Source organism: Filicampus tigris, chromosome 18 (genome assembly GCF_054856515.1).
Source record: "Filicampus tigris isolate MCC_2025a chromosome 18, RoL_Ftig_1.0, whole genome shotgun sequence".
In the NCBI taxonomy this organism is placed as follows: domain Eukaryota; kingdom Metazoa; phylum Chordata; class Actinopteri; order Syngnathiformes; family Syngnathidae; genus Filicampus; species Filicampus tigris.
This window is the reverse complement of record NC_141234.1, coordinates 7899428-7919768: the sequence shown is the minus strand read 5'-3', so window position 1 is coordinate 7919768 and position 20341 is coordinate 7899428. Positions and strand designations below refer to the sequence as shown.

Sequence of the window (20341 nt, the reverse complement as noted above, 5' to 3'; positions counted from 1 at the left end):
CATTATTTTGCGCTTCCAACTCACAGGGAGAGAGCCCGGTGATGACATCCTACATTTTGTTTATTTCGAGAGCCAATTTTTTTTTTTTTTTTTTTATAAATACCTCAAATTGTTTCTTTTCTTCCTTTGCTTACTCCTCATTGGCTCATCTCTCTCCTTTTTTTTGCCTTGGCACTCTGTGCTCCTTCACGCTCCTCCTACCTTCTCTCTCCCTGGTCTTTGCAGGTGGCTGGAGTGTTCTTAAAGGTACTGCTTCTAGTCGCTACATGTGTCCCCTAACCCCCTGGAGAGCTTTTAGTGCAGGGGTGGGCAAAATGTCAGCCGCGTCTTTCTTTAAACCAGATCATTGCGTATTTACAGAGTTGTAATTGCTGGATTAATTTAGCTGTTTTTTCCCTCTAAAATTTGGCAATTAAAATGTATTTGTTCATTATTTCATTTAGTTTCATTCATTTATGTCATCAAATGAGTATTTGAACTATTGTAAGTAATACAAAATATATGTATTTAACTTATATTATTGAGTAATTGATAAATTAGTCATAAATAGTTATAAATAATACAATTAAAAATGTTACCATTAATCAATTTTATATACCCATTTTACGTTTTTTTTCTTCTCACTTACATTAACATTCCTGTAATACTTTTTTAGATTTTTTTTTCCACCTAAAATTGGTTAAAAAAAATGCATTCATTTATTTTATTCATTGATTCCATTAAATAATTGGTTAATTTCTTTCTTGTAAATAAAAAAAAAAGTTGTGAAATTAACACTAGCAACGCTTTTATTTCTTTTATTGAATTGCAAATTGTGTTACTTATATTTATATAATTATAATATAGGAAAAATAATTAAATGTACATTTTTGGCAAAAATTGGTTAAGGGGTTAATTCAATTTTTTTTTTTAAATTCAGATCATGTTAATTTATATAAATAATCAAATAAATGTGAAATAAGCATTTTTGATATCTACATTTAAATATCTATTTTAAAATGACATTAATTGTTAACAATAATATTACCATACTGTTAGAATAAACGATTTTCCATAGACATTTTAACTTTTTTTTTTTCCTCTTTTCATCTACGAAAGACTTGGGTGGGCTGTTTTAAACAAAAGTTTGCACAAAAGTTTGCCCACCCCTGCTGGAGTGCATTCAGTATTCCCAGCCCCTCCCTTTGTTTCCTGTAGATACGTGCATTTTTTAGGTTGTCTTCCCAGTGAGCCCTCTCCTCGCTCTTCTTCCTTCTCCTCCTCCTCCAGGTGGATCCTGCGAGCCCCTTACCCTTGTTTAATGATACTATATGGTTTGTCCCCCTTGAATGAAAGCTCTCTTTCCCACCCCCCTGCACTTCTTTTCTCCCACCCTCCCTCCCTCCCTCCTTCCTTTCTCAGGTGGATCAGCTGACCTCCAAGCTAGCTGTGTATGTGCCGGCTACACCGTGTAGCAATCGGTATCCGTGAGCGAGCCTTTTCAACGGCTCTCCCTCTCGTTTTCCTCTTTGCGCCACCCAGGTGGAGCAGCTGAGCGCCCAGTTGAAGGAGAAGGCGGACTGGTGCAGCGAGCTGCTGCTGGGCTCCGAGCAGCTGCGTCGCGAGCTGGCTGAGCGCGACCAGGAGATTGACAAGCTGGAGAGCCGCGTCCGCGAGCTTGAGCAGGCCCTGCTGGCCAGCGCAGATTCCCTGGAGAAGGTTAGGAAAACGGGGAGGTGGGGGTGCGAGAGCGAGCCGCATTATATGGCGAGAGAGAGAGAGAGTGTGTGTGTGTGTGTGAGCATGGTGATGAGGGGCTGACTTTAAGAGGACGTCTAGGAGGAGGGAGGGGCTGCGCAGAGCCAGGAACAATGTGTGGGCTGATCCATTTCAAACAATGTCGTGGTGTTTATGTTCACATAAATGAACTGGGACTGAATGCAGCACAGCAGGATAGTGGTTACTACGCCTGCCTCACTGTTGAGAGGTTCCGAGTTTGATTCTCAGCACAAATGCTGAGAATCAAACTCGGAGCGAGCGTGTTCTTCCCACATTCCTAATGCCAATCAAGCAACTACCATGCCTACCCTAAAATATAATTGAAATTGAAAAAGTTGCCAGCGCTGATTCCCATCTGGTGGGTCGTGCACAAATATTTATTTTTATTTTTTTACGAATGTTTTGAGGTTTCAACAGGCCTGCAGCTAACTACTTAACTCAATACATTTTCTTGACCCTAATCAGGACAAGCACTATAGAAAACGAGTGAATAGATAGACTTAGCTTTTGGGTTGCAGGTTGAAATCCCGCTGAAAAAAATTGATTGAAATTAATTTGTTTCATGAACGTTTTTTGGTGTGTCTTAAGGACGAACAAGATAAGCGTCATGCATCCACCACGGAGGCAAAGCCCTCCACGCTGGAGGTTCAGTTGCAGACCGAAAGAGAAGCGTTGGAACGGAAAGAGAAGGAGGTAATGTTTCCTTTTGCTGTTCTTCTCGCTGAGGATCGGATCGGCGTCCGTCAACTTTCGATCTGACATCTCCTCCTTCAGATCTGTCACCTGGAGGAGCAGCTGGAGCAGTTCCGGGAGGAGCTGGAGAACAAGAGCGAGGAGGTGCAGCAGCTCCATATGCAGCTGGAGATTCAGCGCAAGGAGATCAGCAGCCAGCAGCAGTTCCTGGAAACTAGGGAGAGCATGCTCCAGGTAGATATGTTCCATATGTTCTCATTTACCTCACATTTTGCAAATGACCATATTTTGTCAAATAGTGGCCCTCCCTCTAATATACACTACACCCCAAATACTCCTTTAATTACTATACTAGGGGGAAAAAAAATATACATTTTTTGAAACACACACATTAGAGTCTACCCCCCGACCTCCACCGAATTCTGGCCACTATTTGCATCTGAATACGGTGCTTTTGTGAAAGGCTAAATAGAAGCTACCTATGGATTGTCATAGGATGTTATCTTAGCATGTAGCAAAAACCAAATAGCCCGTGATAGCATTTGACTTTTTGGATAGACTAGTGATTCCCAACCAAGGTGTGGCGATTGAAATTATACAAATTCACTAAATTGGTCCAGAAATTCTATTTATTTCTAAAAAAAAAAAAAAAAAAAAATCTGTGATCTGTAATTTATTTTCATCTATCTATTCATGCCGAAGACGTATGGTGACAGGCCGAGCAAATAGGCCCAGATTTAAAGATTGGGAAACACTGAGTTAGCAAATAGATTAGAAAACCGACCAGTTTCCATGTCTGCCAGATCATATCCATCGCAGGGCAACTTAAGCCTCATGCATTTAGGCGTCGCGTCGACTCTGGACTCTCTTATTTTTGTCGTGGTATGTTCATTCCATCACGTTATAATCTGTTGACTCTTGAAGGTGATGGAGGAGAAGGACAGGGCAATAGCACTTCTTAATGAACAGAACACTAAGCTCCAACACATGGAGAAAACGTCTGGCAACAAGGTAACAAGCCATGTCTATGCACACACGGAATAGAGTGTACGAGCCTATTCGGCGTGCGCATAGCTTCATGGTCGTGTGTGGTGTTTTCATTTTTGGTGGCATCCATTTTGGTGTTGTGTTTGTCTTGGTAAGTAAATAAATCCATGTCCTCGTTTTGTGTTGGCTCATTAAAACGCTTGAGTTTCCGTGTGAAAAATCTCGACTAATGCAGGGGTGGGCTTGCGGGCCACTTTTTATTTCATTTTTTGCAAACAGGTGGAGCAGGTTATTCAGAGGTAAAAAATAAATCAAAAAGAATATAAAATGTAAAATCACTCTTATTTTTAAATGTTTTTGTAATGGATTTATTGGTAATTTATTAACCAATTTATGATTTTTTTTTTTAACAATATTTTGAATGAACTCCGGACAATTGATAAATTGTTTAATTAGGTAAATGAATTTAAAAAACACATTTTAATTTACAAAGGGGGGGAAATATTAGGTTTATTTTTTATAGTGTTTATATAAATGTATAATAAGTATTATTATAATTATTGAACTGTTACGAAGCTCAGAGTGGATGTGGGCCCACCCCTGGTTGAATCGAAAATGAGTTCAAAAAACAAATTTGTAAAACGGAGACTCAAAGGTTTCGTCCAAAGGAGGTGAAGGAGGTTGGAGCATTTATTTAGTACTGTGTGCTAATATTTTTGGGTCCTCTTTTCAGGGAATTGATAAGCGGGACGCGCTGATAAATGACCTGGAGTCGCAGGTGGAGTGCCTGCGCAGCGAGCAGGAACGGCTCAAGCGCAAGAGCGAGGAGGAGCTGGAGCAGTTGAACGCCGTCATCGACAAACTGCAGCAGGAGCTGCTCCACATGGAGCGCAAGGAGGACGACGAATCCCGCGCCGGTCAGGAATTCGACTACGACGAGATGAAGCAGAAGATGGACCTGGTCTCCGGAGAGTTCCGCACGCTCAAAGCAGAACATGGCCAGCTGCTGGAGACGCACCGCCGTTTGAAGGCGAGCGCCGAGAACTCTGAGGACTTCACGGACACTCTGAGGCAGAAAAGCGCCGACCTCGTGGTGGAGCAGGCCCAAGTGCAAGCTCTGGAGAAGAGCGTCGCGTCCAGCGTGGACGAGCTCCGTCTCCGCGTCCGGGAGCTGGAGGACTCAGCGGGCGAGAAAGACGCCGAGCTGAGCCGCTGTCGGGAGTACGCCGAAGAGCTCCAGGGGAAAGTTTGCACTCTTGAGGAGCATTTAAGGGAAAAGGTGGCGGCGGCGCTGGTCAGCCAAGCCACCCTGGACGCTCTTCAGCAGCAGGCATCCAAAGACCGTTCGGGTGACAAGGTGGGAAACCTGAACCAGAAGCTCGGTGAGCTCGAGGCCAGTTTTAGTGGCATCGAGAAGAACCACAAGCTCCAGAAGCAGCTGCTCTCCAGCTCGGAGGAGGCGCAGTATGAGAGGAGGCTGGCGGCGCTCCTGGATCTGCTCAGACAGATGAAGGGCAGGAAACATCCCAGAACGTTGGAAGCTCTGGAGGTAAAAAGGTTTAGAAATGGGGGTGGGCACTCTTTTGTATTCTATGTATTCTATTTCAAAAAGCTAAAAAAAAAAGAACAGTTGTACTAAATGAATTATTTCATTGGTTGATTGAGAAATACATTTTAATGAACTACCGCTAATTAACTTTGTTATAATACTGTATATGGGAAATACTATAATGGGAATAATATTGAATATATTCTCATATTTATTTATAATTGTTTTTATGAGACCTGACCTGATTATCTTCTTAAAAAGTTAACATTTATTTCTATAACTGTTCATTTTACTATTATGTATTTGATTATGTACAATAACTACATTAACAATTTATTTAATGATATAACTGAATGAATACATTTTAACCGATCAATTTTAGGAGAAATGTTGTTCGTAATGATTTCAGTGATAATTACCGCAATTAACAATTATTTGATTTTAAAAAGGTTACAAGTATATGTAAAAGTGTTTATTTTTCTATTTTTTTTCATTTGATTATTTAAAAAATTAACCACATTATTAACAAAGTAAATGAATGAATACATTTTAATAAACCAAACTGTCTCTTTGTACCAGGCCTCGGCTGGTGACCAAGCGCTCACGTCGGAGCTTCAACTGGCCCGAGATGAAGCCATGGCTGCCAAAAACCAGCTGGACCACCACATGGAGCAATGCCACCATCTCCAGGAGGAACTTAAAGTAAGCATTCATGTGTTTTGAGGTCTCTGAGGGCAACGTTTGGTAACACTTTTCCTTCTTTCTCTCTTAGGACAAAACTGAAACAATAGAAAGACTGAAGGAGCAGCTTGAGGGGGTATCCTACATCTATATTGTCTTTTTTTTTTTTTTTTTTACCTCATGGTAGTGAAATCAGCAAGCTGATAATTATCCTGTGTTCCCCCTCAGGTATCTTCTGGAGGAGACGAGGAGACGCGGGCGCTCCGAGGAGAACTGACCAAAACCCAGAAGGAGGCGGCGCTCGCCAAGGAGGAGCTGAGCAGCTGCAAGGAGAAGCTGGAGAAGCTGCAGGAGCTTCTGCAGGTATTGATAAAGCAGTAGAGAACAAAGATGAAGCTTCATTATGAAGTATTGTAAAGGTATTGGGTTTTTTTTTTCCCCCCAAAGGAGCGGGAACTGACAATTGCTCAACTTAAAGAAGATCTTTTACAAGTAAGCACAAAGTATTTAATTTGAACAGTGTTCACTAGAACAGTACTGTAATAAAGTTTTTTTTCCACAAAAAAAACTGTTCACGGGTATGTTGTTAGTGGTAGTAATGCACATAAGCATAGACTTACTTTGACTACGGGAGTAAAAAAAAAATGCATTATTAAATTTTAGTAATTACCCAGCCCTATTAAAAGATAATTGACAATTGATGTTCAAATTTGTCGTTCCAGCTGAAACCCGAGGACGACAAAGCAGACAGGACGATCCTTCTCACGGAGCTCCAGGAGACCCGAAGACGTGAAGACTCCGCCAAAGATGAACTCGACAGCTACAGATCCCACAATCAGAAGCTCCAAGAGGACATTCAAGTGCGTGAGGTCTCTATTTCTAAACTGAAAGAGGAGCTCCAGGAGGTCCAAAAGAACATGGACACCACCAAAGAAGAAGTTGGAAGCTACAAATCCAACAATGAGAAGCTCCGGGAGGATATCCAGCTCCGCGAGGTCTCCATTTTGAAGCTGAAAGAGGAACTCCAGGAGGTCCTGAAGAACATGGACTCCACCAAAGAAATGGATAGTTCCAAATCCCACAACGAGAAGCTCCAGGATGACGCTCAAGTGTGTGAAGTGTCTATTAGTCGATTAGAAAAAGAGCTCCAAGAGGTCCAAAAGAACATGGACACCACCAAAGAAGAAATTGGCAGTTACAAATCCCGCAATGAGAAGCTCCAGGAGGAGCTCAAGCTCCGCGAGGTCACCATTTCCAAGCTCAAAGAGGAGCTCCAGGAGGTCCAGAGGAATGTGGACTTCACCAACGAAGAAGCGAGCAGCTACAAATGCAAAAATGAGAAGCTCCAGGAGGACATTAAGGTGTGCGAGGTCTCCATTTTGAATCTCAAAGACGAACTCCATCAGGTTCAAAAGAATTTGGACTCCACCAAAGAAGAACTCAACAGTTACAAATCGCACAATGAGAAGCTCAAGGAGGACGTTCAAGTGCGTGAGGTCTCTATTTCTAAACTTGAAGTGGAACTTCAGGAGGTCCAAAAGAACATGGACTCCGCCCGAGAACTGACAAGTTACAAATCCCGCAATGAGAAGCTTCAGGAGGATGTTCAAGTGTGCGAGGTCTCAATTTCTAAACTTAATGAGGAGCTCCGGGAAGTCCAAAAAAACCTGCACGCCACCAAAGAAGAACTCAACAGTTACAAATCGCACAATGAGAAGCTCCAGGAGGAGATCCAGTTACGTGAGGTCAACATTTTAAATCTCAGAGAGGAACTCCAAGTGGTCCAGAAGAACGCGGATTCCACCCAACAGCTGAGAAATTCCGAATCCCACGATGAGGAGTTCCAGCTCCGCAAAGTCTCCATTTTGAAGCTGAAAGAAGAGCTCCAGGAGGTGAAGAAAATTGCAGACACCACCAACGAAGAACTAAGAAGCTCTAAATCCCACAATGCGAAGCTCCAGGATGACATCCGGCTGCACGAGGTCTCCATTTCAAAGTTGAAAAACGAGCTGCGGGAGGCACGAGCGGCCTCAACCAAGGCGGCCGACTCAACCTCGACGTCTCCTTCTCCCGCCGCGTCCCCTCAGCCTTCCTCCTCCGCGTCCTCGTCAGCCTCCCAGCCCAAGAGGAAAGCGAGCGGCAAGCAGCCCCTCGCCAAAGGGAGCAAAGACAAGACGTCCCTTTCCAGGAAGAGCGCCGCGCCCTCCAGAAGTCCCGAGCCGGCCCCGGCCGACGCGTTCACGCAAACGGCCGCAAACGAGGAGCTGGAGGAGGTGATAGGAGAGTTCCGGGAGAAGGTGGTCCAGATGCAGGAGCTGCACGCGGCCGAGATCCTGGACATGGAGGCGCGGCACATCTCGGAGAGTGACGCGCTGCGCCGCGACGCGCACAACCTGGAGGACGAGTGCAAGGCACTCAAGGCCGTCATTGACAAGCTACGAGCCACTGAGGTGAACACACACAGGATTTATCTGAGATCTGAGTTTCGAATGAATGGAGACTTTCTATTTTTTTCTATTGATTTTTTAAAAAAAAAAATTTTTTTTATAATGTTTTATGTACAGTACAGGTTGTTCTGAAATAGAAGTTACTATAAACCAAATCAAATACATTTTCCACATTAAAATTAATCAAAGTGCCTATTTTCCCTTCATCAAAAAACACTTTTTTTAAAGATTTTTTTTATTTATTTTTATTTTTATAGAAATTCTGATGAAATTCTGTTTTCAGGTGCCCTCATTAAGACAAGATCGGCCGCTGTCACAATTCAAAGATGGCTACACGAGTGGTAAGATTAATGATTAAGCTCATTATAAACAATCACTTAAAAGTCAAAAGATTATTCTATACATGTTTCGATACTTGGGGAGTGATACGATTCAGGGACGGTATATTGATTCAGTAAGATTACGAATCGATTCCATCTGGTACGACTCAAGTTGATTCATATTGTAAAACTGTCAATACTACAATGTGGAATTTCCTTTTTTTTTATCAACGACGAGTATCTTTTGTGAAATGTTTATTATCAAAGCCCAAATGATCCAAGTTTATTCATTTCAAAGAAACACATCATCAGCAACATCACTTACATTACTTCTTGACCTTTTTTACACCAGTTGAAGCTATATTGAGACAGATTCATATCTTTGTGGACTGATACAATCACATCTTTTAAATCCAAAAACAATTTTCAGATTCAAGTCTTATTTTTTTTTTTTGTTACGACCTTACTTATGAGTTTTGTTCGTTGTCGCAGACAGCAGCTCCGACTACAGCCAGAGGACCGGCTATGAGCTCCCTGCTGGACTTCAGCAGGAATTTAGGGTGACGCCTGAAGGTGCCAGAAGAGAGGCGGATGATCCAGTATTACCTGATAGGATCAAGGTAAAACCAAAAACAACATTTGAAACCCTAATTTTGTAATGCGTCATTGTTGTTTCTTCATGCAGTCGTTACTGCGTGAGGTGCACCAGGAGGGCATGCAGGTTCTCTCGCTGTCAGAGCTTCCCGTTTTTGAAAGCGAGCCCGGCTGCCATTTGAACCTGCAGGCCTGGCTTAAAGAGAGAGACGCCCTTCTGGCTACCGTGGAGTCCCTCAAAGGCCTCATCGCTCACATGCAGACCGCACAGGTTTCTGTTTGGGACTTTTACTTTTATCCTTTCAACACGTTTGAAATGATTTAACACTGAAATGAACGCTAACATGTCACGTGAAAACCATGCGGGAAATGAGAGTAAATGACTCTCATAATTGTGCGCTGCTAGGTGTCAGGCGACTCTCAGGATTGGCGTGCGGAGCTCTTGGAAGCAGTGCGCCGGGTGTTCGCGAGGGAGCGTAGCGTGCTCAAGAGCGCCCTCTACAGCCACTTGGACTCGGTGGACACCAGCGACGCCGTCATCCACCTCAACCAGCTGGAGCGCAGGCTGGCCGAGCAGGTGACAGTAATCCGGAAGTATTGTTTTAGTAGAAAATATTTTGATTGAACATTTTCAAACTATTTATTGGCATAAAGATAATAACAACATTAAAAGTGTATTAAAAAATCTCAATAATTTTAAAATTTGGTATTCATTATTGTTGGAATTATTGTAGAATTGCTTTTGTAAATTAAACATTCTTGTAATTGGATTCTTAAACTAAAATATTATTTATTTGAATTCTTAATTATTGGTTGATTTCTTTGTTTTTGTCTTTGCTGTTTTGTCTTTATTTTTAAAAAGCTATCATTTATTAAAACTATTTAATTGATGTATTCTTAGGAATGGCTTGATTATATATAGGTTAATTATTTATTACAATATAAAATATTTGTTCAACTAAACTGAATTATTCAGGCAACTATTTCAATTATTACATTTTAAATTTATTATAAAATCTATGATTTTTTTTTTTTTAATTAAAGTATTTTTAGAATTACTAGATTAATAAAGCAAAAAACTATTTCAAAAGTAAAATTAATCATAAATGTTTTTCCCCCTACTATTTTTCTTATCATCAATCTAATGTTGGTCCATTTCGGTGCTTGTCTAGGATGCTCATCACAGAGAAGCGCTCGGTTCCCTCCATGCCGCAGACCGATCCAGTCTCATCACTGAGATCCATCAGCTCCGAAGTCAGATGGAGCGCCTCCATCAAGGTCAGGCGCTTCAAAAGGAGCTACGTACGAGGCATACAAATTGAAATACACGCAAACGAAGAAAAAAATAGTTTCATTTCCCCCTATAGGTCCACGACCTGCCACCTTATTGGGTGCGTCGGAGCATCGGGGGGGAGGCGACGCCGACAGGGCCCAGCGGGCCGACAGGCTGCTCCTGGAGGAGCTGAAGGGGGAACTATCACAGACCAAACTAGAGCTGGAGACCACGCTCATATCGCAGCACAAGCACCTCAAAGAACTGGATGCGCTCAGGTTAGATTGGACACAACGTCTACCGAGAGGACGGGGAAATTTGACTTGGAAATACAGTACAACAATGCAAAACCCAGTGTGTCATTTTTTTTTTTTTTTTCCAAGTAATCAAATGAGGAATAAATGACTAGATTTAAACAAAATGATCTGTCAACAGAGCAGGAAAATTTGCCTTGGAAAAACCTCTAAAAACAACATTGAGTAAGGAAGTGAAGAATATTTCATTTTAGAGATGTTATCTGCCAATAGAACTGGAAACTGTAACCTGACGAGACTTTTTCAAACAACACCGCTCGAGAAAAGTCCCTCACATTTTGCGAGTAGTACAGTATATGAATTCTTGGGTTGCTCAAGATGTTCACATTGCATGCAGGGCCGAGGTATCGCAAAAGGCCTTGGAGGTGGACGCGCTGAATGAGCAACTATTGGAGGAGAGCCGGAAAGGCCGTGAACTTCAGTGGGCCGTGGAGAAGGAGCGGTGTCGCGCCGGGAGGAACGAGGAGAACGCCCGAGAGCAACTGGAGGTAAAACCGCGCCAACTCAAAGCGGCGCAACACGAGCCAACTTTGACTTTGTTTCCAAGGACTTGAACTTGGCTTTGGAGGTGCAAAAGAGCCAAGCAGAGCAGCTGACGTCCACCTTGGAGCAGGAGCGCCAGGCCTCCTCCGACCTCTGCCAGCAGGCCGAAAGGGAGAAGCTGAGCCTCCGCAGCCGCCTCCAGGAGCTCCAAGTGCAGCTGGAGACGGAGCGAGCCAAGGCCCGCGAGATGAGCTCCGCGCTGGGCACGGAGAGGGAGCTGCGGGTAGGCGGAGCCCCAGCCAGCCAGGAAGAGAACCTTCTAGACGGACTGCACAAAGAGCTGGATGACAAGCAGGCACAGGTGAGGGTTGAGCTGTTGTCATAGCCATTAAAATTCCCTACTACTGCCACAAAATTGTTCTATTAGTGCTTTTCCAAACAGCAAATAGGTGAGTTTTTTTGCAACCAACTAATTCTTATTTTATTATATAGATTAGGTGAAATCACAAATATGTGATGTATCATACTTTCTATTTATATGGCCTACTAAATACAACTAATCATCCGCTCAGTAATGTTAAATGATTTTTAAAAAAAAATTCTAGGTGGTGCATCTCCTCGGCCAAATGGAGGCTGAGAAGCTTGAAGTGCTGAGGAAGGACGAGGAGCTGACCCTGGCAGGCCTCAAGTCCCGGCAGAACAACGAAGCTCTGCTGGCTGCCCGGGCCCAGCTGGAGAGCCTGGAAGCGCGGCTGTCGGAGACGCGGGACCTCCTGGCGAGCGAAGAGGCGAGGCGGAGGGGTCTGGAGGCGGACAAGGAGCGACTGGAGGCGAGGTTGACTCGGGAGTGTGGCGCTGGGCAGGGGACGCCTCCCGCGCCGCACCACCAACACCACCACGGCCCTTGGCGCAGGGCCGACGCCGTCTTGGGTAAACTGCACCTCGTTGCCTCCAAGATCCGCGGCATGGCGAGCAAGGCCGCTGCTGAGATCACCAGCGAAGAGATGTCGCTGCTCCAGGCCGGTGTTGATGATGTCATCAGCATGCTGCAGCAGTCTCCAGCCCTGCCATCTATTCCTGAGGCGAGCATTGCAATGTCATGTCGAGAAAAATCATACCACAAACTGACGGATAGCTATGTGACGGCTACCGAGAGATGCTAACACGAACACATTCCTCTCGTGTTTACCCCCTCCTTAGAGCACCGCCCTGACGGCGGGAGGCACCTCATCGGGCTCCTCCCTGACCGAGCGTCTGCTCCGGCAGAACGCTGAGCTGACGGGTTTCGTTGGCCGCCTGACGGAGGAGAAGAACGACCTGAGGAACCACTCGCTGCGTCTGGAAGAAGAACTCCGCTGCTACCGGCACGCGGGCGACGCTGTGAGTACTACTTAAACGGTATTACATCTGTAAAAAAAAAAAAAGTTACTCGACATTGAACCGCCTCTACATGCTGCTAATTACACGACAAGCCACATCTTTTCTGCGTGGAAGACGAACCGCAGTGTAGCAATCGTTCACTGCACCCTTCGTCCCTTTTGCAGTCCAGTGGGAGGAGAGGCGGATCCAGGCCGGACTCTGCCGCCGCGCTGCTGCTCTCTCAGGAGAAGGAGGTCTGGAGTCGGGAGAAGGTCCGCTTGGAGAAAGCCTTACATCAAGCCCTCGCTCAGGCGGCCCGTCTCCGAGGGGAGATCAGGACCGAAACGCTGAGGGAGATAACTGGACCCGGAGCAGACAACGCTGCGCTCAAGGTCAGAAGTGTTGTTTGATTTACAGGGTGTGTTTTAAAAGCACTTATCTTAAAAACTAGCTCAATGAAATTGAACAGTTTAGGCTGTTTAGGTAGTTCAATATGAAATCTTAATCTGTTTCAATACTTGATGGTGGAGTTGGTGCGTTAGTTTGAGAAATAGATTTGTTGTTAGGTCACTATTCACAAAGGCGTGTGTGTGTTGAAAGTGCAGCTTTGCGTCCTCACTTGTCCCCGTGCAGAGGATGTACGGCAGGTACCTGCGCTCGGAGAGCTTCCGGAAGGCTCTGATCTACCAGAAGAAGTACCTGCTGCTGCTGCTGGGCAGCTTCCAGGAGTGCGAAGAGGCCACGCTGGCCCTACTCTCCAGGATGGGCGGACGGCCTTCGGAGGGGCTCGGGGGCGGACCGAGGGCGCTGCGCGGGCGGGGGCTCATGCGCTTCCGCTCAGCCGTGCGTGTCTCTATCGCCCTCTCCAGGTGAGTCGGCGCAGAGGAAATAATAAAGCGAATTGTTTTCACTTGAGCTCGCTTAATTTTTTGGAATGTGTGTTCCAGAATGCGTTTCCTGGTCAAGCGCTGGCACAAAACGACAGGCACGAGCAACACGAGTTCCTTTAGCGCCCAGAAAAGTGAAACCACGCAGATGATTGGTAAATGAAACACTATCAGGGGTTTTCCTGGCTCAAATGGACGTTGCGGCGCTACCATTCTGCTCAGCTGGCTCAAACAAACCTTTTTTTCTTGGAGTCTTTACATGCATGATATTGTTCTTTACCATTTGCTTAAATCACATATTTTAGTGCATATTTTTCAGTTTGACATTTTTTTGTGTTTAAATACATAGTAAAAAAATCAATTTACCCTAATGAGTATAAGAAGTTGGATGAATGATGCCATATCAGGATTTTGAAATTATTCTTTTGGCCAAAGCCATCTTTATATGCAGTAACATTTTCTTTTCAGTCCGTCGGTGATTTCTTGATGTGCCATATTGAACTTCCAGTGACCATTATGAAAGCGCGTGAAAGCGATTAACACCATATTGAACACGCACTTGATCCCCATTCGCACCAGAGACCTTGTAACAGTAATGTGACATGTGAAACCTGGCATGGAAAAAAGATAATTGGGCTCCATTTTGACATTTTCACCTGGAGGTGTACTCACTTTTGTTGCATTTTTAGACATAACTGATAATATATGCTGTACACTCACTACATTACATTGTAGAAAAAGTGTCAATACGTTTGTGTTGGCCTGTGATAAAAAATACAAAAAGGGAAGGTTGGACAAAATTAATGGATGAGTGAGGCGACCCGAAATTACCCAGAGGTGTTTTTTTTAAATTTTTTAATTAAACATTACCGTATATATAAGCCATAACATTATATAGTTATACAACTCATGTTTTATTGTTCCTCAGGTACTGATGATAGAGATTACCTCCACCCGGGCGTGGACGTGTACCGGGACCGAGGAGGGGGCTCAAGCAGGGGACGCAGTGGGCGGGAATCCCCCAGGTCACCCGTCTCCTGCGCACAGCACAGGTAGGATGAGATTCAGCAGCCTCCACTAAGGCTGAACAACGGCAATGTTGAATGATTCATTTCTTGCGTCTAAGGTTTCACGCGGCCGGAGACCCCGGGATGCTCACGTGCGCCCACCTGCAGAGCTACGACCCCGACCGAGCCCTCACCGACTACATCTCCAGACTGGAGGCCCTGCAGAGGAGGCTGGGGAGCGTCACGTCAGGTTCTCGTCACTCCTTTACATGCAACTTTTTACGTTGCAATATCTCCTCTGTATTAACTATATGTCTTCTCTTATTCTGTTTTATTCTCCAGGTGCTTCGTCTTCACTCGCGCCGCTACATTTCGGCTTGAGAAGGTAAAGACACCGGAAAAATAAGTTGCCTTTTCTGACGCAAACTGTTCTCTTTCCACATGGACCAAAACACTTTTGTTTTAAAAATCGACGTGTGGCAGGTCTGCGACTCGTGTCTCTTTGTCGCTGCCACTTGAATGACATGACATGTAATTTAATTCAACTGCAAATGGTGTACATTTTGTTTGTGGATAATTTAAAAATGAATTTTTGAGATTAATTTATGTTTGTGTGGGTGGTGTTTGCGAGCAAGGCGGGGGGGCTTAACTGGATTCTTCTTCACACTTGTTTTGTTTCAAAGCCCAAAAACATTTGTAGAGAATGTATTTTTATAGAAGCTTTTTTGGCTATTTTGTCAAAAACTGAAATAAAGGAAAAAAGATTTGAATGTGTTTTTCTTTTTCTTTTTTTTATTGTTGTTGACAAGAAAATATATGTTTGGGCACTGCAAGCATTCACAAATCTCATTATTTGTTACATTTTACAGAAGTAGCCAAAAATTCAGAAATTCCCCAGTTTTATGAAATCAGTCTTAAAAACCTACTACCTAACGTAGCTTTACTGTTCAGTACAATTCTCCTGGTTTTCACACTTCATTCAAGAAAAGTGGAACTTGGACAACTAATCGAAAAGAATTAAGAGGCTGTCAGCACTCACAACCTGCATTTTGTATTTACATTTCACAGTAGGAAGAAAACAGAATGCATTCATCATCTCAATCTCACAACCCAGTCTACAGTACCACTTTCCTTAACCATTCAAAAAACATTTACTTTTTAAAAAAAACATTATCGAATGAAATGCAATTTTCTTCATTGGACTGAAATGTCCTATCTCCTCATCGTCTAATCACTGTAGTCTCTAACCAAAAGTAAAATTGTCCTAGTTTGCATGCTGCATTCAATAAAACTAGTTTCACTTTTCCTTGTTGCAATCTGAAACTTCCCAGGATCATTGAAGGCAGCAATGCTTCAGCTTCATCACAGCAGAGATGCTGAATTAGTGGTCCGTTTACGTGAAACCAAGTCTTCAGTGTTTTCTTCTTTTGTATGCGATGATGGGGTTGTGGGGGGTGTGTATCATGGTGGTGTAGTTGATGGTGGGGAAGTATCCGTCCACGAGGTCGAAGTCGTACAGGCGCAGCAACGTGGACCAGATGGTTTTGATCTGCACGTAGGCGAAGTTCTCACCGATGCAGCGATGTCTCCCTGAGTGGAAAAAAAAAATTGTTAGCCTTATAGCATAACTGCCAAAGTCATTTTGAACGTACAATCTCAATAGCAGTAAAAAAAAAAAAAAAACAGACGGTTGAGCTGGATTGATCCAATTATTGGTTTATTACTTGTTTTCTTGAAAACATAAATATGATCAAATAAATGGTCAGTTTTTGGAAATGTTGGTCCACCTAACACGCTTGGAAAGGGTACGTACCAGCTCCAAAAGGCACATAGGCAAACTTCTCGCCGGCAGCAGGGTTGTCATGGAGATAGCGGTCAGGGTCGAACCGTGTCCTCTCACACCACGTGTCCTGCAGTCGGTGGTTGACGGTCGGGGAGACGCACACCTGGTGGCCCGCGGGGATGGTGAAGCCTGATGCGGTCTGTGGAACCGTTGGAAGACACTGTTGTAACTCATAATCTTTTTAGACTGCGCAGGGAATTTCAACATCAATGTGCCTCAGCCCGGTGGTTGTCTCTGTATTGGTTAGCAACCGAGTAGAGGGAAAAACGATCATCACCTGAGTAGAGCGAGCCATCCTCATCATGGTCATGATGGGTGGACGCAGCCTCAGAGTCTCCTTCAAACAACGCTCCAACAGGCTGAGGTCCTTCAACTGGAGATGACATCATTAATAACAAATGTATTGATAATTATGAATTAATTGACATTTGTTAAGGCAGTGGTACCTGATCCAGGTGGAGGGGGGGCAGGTGGTCGCCGCACGCGGCCCTCTGCTCGGCGTAGCAGCGCTCCTGTGTGGCTTTGTCCCTGGCCAGGAAGAAACCCAACCAGGCACTGGTGGTGGACGACGTGTGCTGACCGGCCAGCAGGAGGCCGATCAGCATGCCGGCGATCTCATCGTCCGACAGCAGCCGTCCGTCCCTGACAGAAGAATTTAAAAAAAACAAAAACATGAATCCCACTTTAAATTTGGCCAACTGTGAACAGGAATTGATTTTTTTTTAATTTATTTTTTTTACTTGTAGGTGGCGTCCATGAGCGTCTGCAGAATGTCGTCCGCTTTCTCCTCAGAGCTTCTCCGCTTCTGGATCACCTTGAAGAAGATGTTCTTGATCTCCCGGTGAGCTTTGTCCCGCTTCCTAATGGCGACAAAACATCGCAAATGACACATACACCGGGGAAACACTATTATTGATGATCTGGCCGTTAAAAGGAAAAATGACACCCAGCGTATCCCGTATGATGACAACGATGTCATCGTCGCACCTGAAGCTGGGCAGCGGCAGCCATCCGGGGAGCAGCCAGGCAGCGTGACTGAATCCTCCATCCAGGTCGGCGTAGAGCTGAGCCACGTGCTCATCCAGCAGGCCGCGGATCTCCTTGCCGTGCAGGCAGCTGCTGGCCGTCAGGATGATGAGCTCAGACAATGCCTCGAACAGGTCTGAATGTAGGAACAAAACACGGATTGTAACGCCAAATATCGATATACTGCAATTCAACATATTTTTACTGTGCTACTTTTCAACAATGAATTTGTAAACCGTTTTCATTGCAAAATGAAACTTTAAAATGAATGGCTTATCAGGTTAATTCATCACAGCAGCCAAAATCGTGATCGCGATTAAAATTCGATTATTTTTGCAGCCCTTCAAGACACTCAGAAATCGCCCAGCTCTGTTTGGATGGTTTTTTTCATGACTCTGGAACAAACATTTTTTTATAAACTATAAATTACTGATTTACATAAAATTATGGGGCGGCTGTTAGAAACTACAAAATCTTTTTCCAGAGAACTACAAAGCTAATTTCCTATTTGTTCCACAAAGTGGCGCGATGTAGGTGATGTATGCCATGTGTCTTTTTAACTTATTAAAAATCTAAGTAAAATGTTCCTTTGAAAAAATTCATAACTGTCAAAATTAGAGCTAGAGATATAATTTCTGAAAATATGTTGTGATCTTGAATCTTGTGACAGATCCAGAAACACACAAATTTACGAACCCATTGATCTTACTTCTCTGGCCGCTGTCTCCCCATCTCTGAAAATACTCTACAGTCTCCGCCTCGATGATCTTGACGTGTTCCCTGAAGCGAGCGATGTTCAGACCGGTCTTCAGCATCTTCTTTTGTTCCAGAAAGACCTACACGCGCACACACACACACACACACACACACACACACACACACACACACACAAACAACCATGGTGAGAATGTTTTCCCCTTTTTGGATGAGAACGTGTATTCCGGCGGACTCTCACTGGGTTGGGGACGTCGTAGGCGACTCCTTTGCCAAAGACGGGCGTGGTGAGTCGGGAGTAGACATCCTCGGCGTTCAGGTCCTCGTTCTTGCTGTTGAAGAGCAGTGAAGCGGCGTCGCTACCCAGAAGGTACGTGAAGGTATTGCCCACCATGGTGAAGCTGAACACCGGTCCGTACTGTGGAGGGGCAGGAAGTTAGAGATTTAATTAACCATTTGTGTCCATCTCGCTACCTTGATTTGAAACTGTACAGCTGCAAATGTAACGAAACTAACCAAAGGGTAGGGATTTTTGTCAGATCTTGAAATGATCTACTTCATCTCTTTAAATAGATCAATACTGTTGAAATCAATTTGTAGGTGTACTTGTTACCAACTCAAACCCTTGAAGGTTACATTTTTCAATTCTTTGAATGAATCTTGCAATTTGAGTAACATTGGGTTTCATTCTCGAATCAACTCTAAATTGTAGTTTGTTGTCTGCCATGTAACTTCAACCTCACCATGTTGTCTGCCATGTAACTTCACCCTCACCACGTTACTCTTACGAATAATCTAAATGTTTAAAAGAAAATTTCATTTAAAAATAAACCGCTGGAGATGTATCACTTCAACACATTTCCCTGACACAAATTACTACGTTTGAATTCAGCAAGGTCTTTGGCGCCATCTTGTGGGAATTTAAGGTGTTTCAGAAAGGGGACAAAACCTCCAAAAAGTGAGTTTTTGGTTTGGTTTGGTTTGCTTGGTGGTGATGGGGTCCAAAGGGTGAATACATTGAACCCCTGCTACTTGTGGGAACTAGGGACTATTTTGAGTAACTGATTCTCACCCAAAAAGAATAAAAATATAAATGCAACAAGGCAACAAGCCTGCAAAGCACTCTCTAATGGATGGATGGATATTTGAAAAATTATTAGCTGTAAGCTTGAACTTACTTTTTCGTAGGCGTTTTCCAAAAACTCAATAGGACTTTTGCCGAATGCAACTGCATGTCCCAAGAAGGGGACACTGGAAGGGATGTAAGGTGGATAGTTCTGGGGAGGGAAAAAAACGAATCCATTAGAATTCAAGTGTCAGTTTCATTCACGTTAAGGCAACTTACCACATTCTTGTCAGAAGTCTGTCTGATGAGTATTTTGCTGTAAAAATACCCTAAAGTGAGCATGACCACAGAAGCAGCCAGGACCAAGGAGGTTAGGTTGTCGCTCATATTGGCCACAGTGTCCCCAAGCAACTTCGTGCTCATTTGATAGAAGTGCATCGACATGTTAAAAACTTCTGTTCCCCCGGATCGTTTCTTGAAGTGTTCGAACGGATCATTAGACTCCAGGACAACTCCAGTTAAAATTGTTGGAGCGCCGGTGTTTCCCCGCCATCGCTACCTGTCAACGTTGGTTCCGCCCCCGCCTGACAGACACAAGTTTACGATTGGCTGTTTGTTTCGTGTCTGTCAATCGGCTCCTCCTGTGATTGGCTGCTTCCGTCTGAACCGATCTCGGGTGTTATGACGTCACCATGTGGCCGTAATCACAAATATATAATATTGTTTTTTATTTAAAGGCATAGAAAACTCATGAGTCAGTCTCAGATGAGACAGATTGATTATCTTTTTTTTTTATCAAAATACGAGTATATATATATCTTTTAAACAAAATACGTAAATAGTTTTGGATAATTTGTGAATAGTTCGTCACAGGTTGGCGGCGCTTTTGAAGTGTACCTTATGTACGTCACTTGCTAGCTCTTATCCGTCAGAAGGCACATTTATTCCGTAATAAATTGTGAAAACGACTGCTTCGTCGCCATAAAGGTAACTTAAAGTATGCATTATTTAAATGTATTTATATCTTTCAAAGCTGAATTAATAAAACTATGTTGTGTTTTACATCATCTTAGAAACCAGAATTAGCTAGCTATTAATTAGCTCCACATTAGCATAATGAACCACGACTGTGTCCCAACTTTAATTGAGCCAAGGAACATATTTTACATTAGAAAAATCTCATGACAAACCAGTGCAGAAGATAGCTAGTGGAAGAGCATTCAATTGTTCTGGCTGTCACTACCTCACTGGCATAGAAAGATGAACAATTTGTAATTAATGGATAATAATTTTCAGACCAATTAAGTGAAATTGGTAGCTGGCAATCACTGGTATGAAAT

At 43.7% G+C, this 20341-nt stretch overlaps 2 protein-coding genes across 8 annotated transcripts in view; one reads left to right on the top strand and one right to left on the bottom strand.

The window, feature by feature from the left end:
• The window catches only part of akap9 (A kinase (PRKA) anchor protein 9), a 40795-nt gene extending 25673 nt beyond the window's left edge, over positions 1–15122 (top strand). For 6 of the 7 annotated variants that reach the window (XM_086014497.1, XM_086014493.1, XM_086014495.1 and 3 more), the window contains 26 exons: positions 1522–1698; positions 2347–2451; positions 2533–2685; positions 3376–3462; positions 4172–4987; positions 5567–5689; positions 5760–5804; positions 5897–6031; positions 6116–6160; positions 6391–8118; positions 8399–8456; positions 8928–9055; positions 9121–9300; positions 9436–9606; positions 10202–10307; positions 10397–10580; positions 10954–11104; positions 11164–11460; positions 11705–12181; positions 12300–12479; positions 12644–12850; positions 13092–13327; positions 13406–13500; positions 14274–14397; positions 14472–14602; positions 14695–15122. In XM_086014497.1, coding sequence (XP_085870623.1) covers positions 1522–1698; positions 2347–2451; positions 2533–2685; positions 3376–3462; positions 4172–4987; positions 5567–5689; positions 5760–5804; positions 5897–6031; positions 6116–6160; positions 6391–8118; positions 8399–8456; positions 8928–9055; positions 9121–9300; positions 9436–9606; positions 10202–10307; positions 10397–10580; positions 10954–11104; positions 11164–11460; positions 11705–12181; positions 12300–12479; positions 12644–12850; positions 13092–13327; positions 13406–13500; positions 14274–14397; positions 14472–14602; positions 14695–14741 — 6186 coding nt within the window. In that variant the 3' untranslated portion in view covers positions 14742–15122. The remainder of the gene's footprint in view (positions 1–1521; positions 1699–2346; positions 2452–2532; positions 2686–3375; positions 3463–4171; positions 4988–5566; positions 5690–5759; positions 5805–5896; positions 6032–6115; positions 6161–6390; positions 8119–8398; positions 8457–8927; positions 9056–9120; positions 9301–9435; positions 9607–10201; positions 10308–10396; positions 10581–10953; positions 11105–11163; positions 11461–11704; positions 12182–12299; positions 12480–12643; positions 12851–13091; positions 13328–13405; positions 13501–14273; positions 14398–14471; positions 14603–14694) is intronic. The other variant, XM_086014496.1, reaches the window with a different exon arrangement.
• A 4-nt stretch (positions 15123–15126) lies between these two features.
• On the bottom strand, positions 15127–19608 carry cyp51a1 (cytochrome P450 family 51 subfamily A member 1). The gene is made up of 10 exons (XM_086014527.1): positions 19281–19608; positions 19114–19212; positions 18177–18353; positions 17931–18057; positions 17183–17357; positions 16936–17055; positions 16642–16837; positions 16473–16568; positions 16166–16334; positions 15127–15942 (listed from the first exon to the last, which is right to left on the bottom strand). The coding sequence occupies exons 1-10, from the start codon at positions 19443–19445 to the stop codon at positions 15764–15766; spliced, it is 1503 nt and encodes a 500-aa protein (XP_085870653.1). The 5' UTR covers positions 19446–19608; the 3' UTR covers positions 15127–15763.
• Positions 19609–20341: the final 733 nt, after the last annotated feature.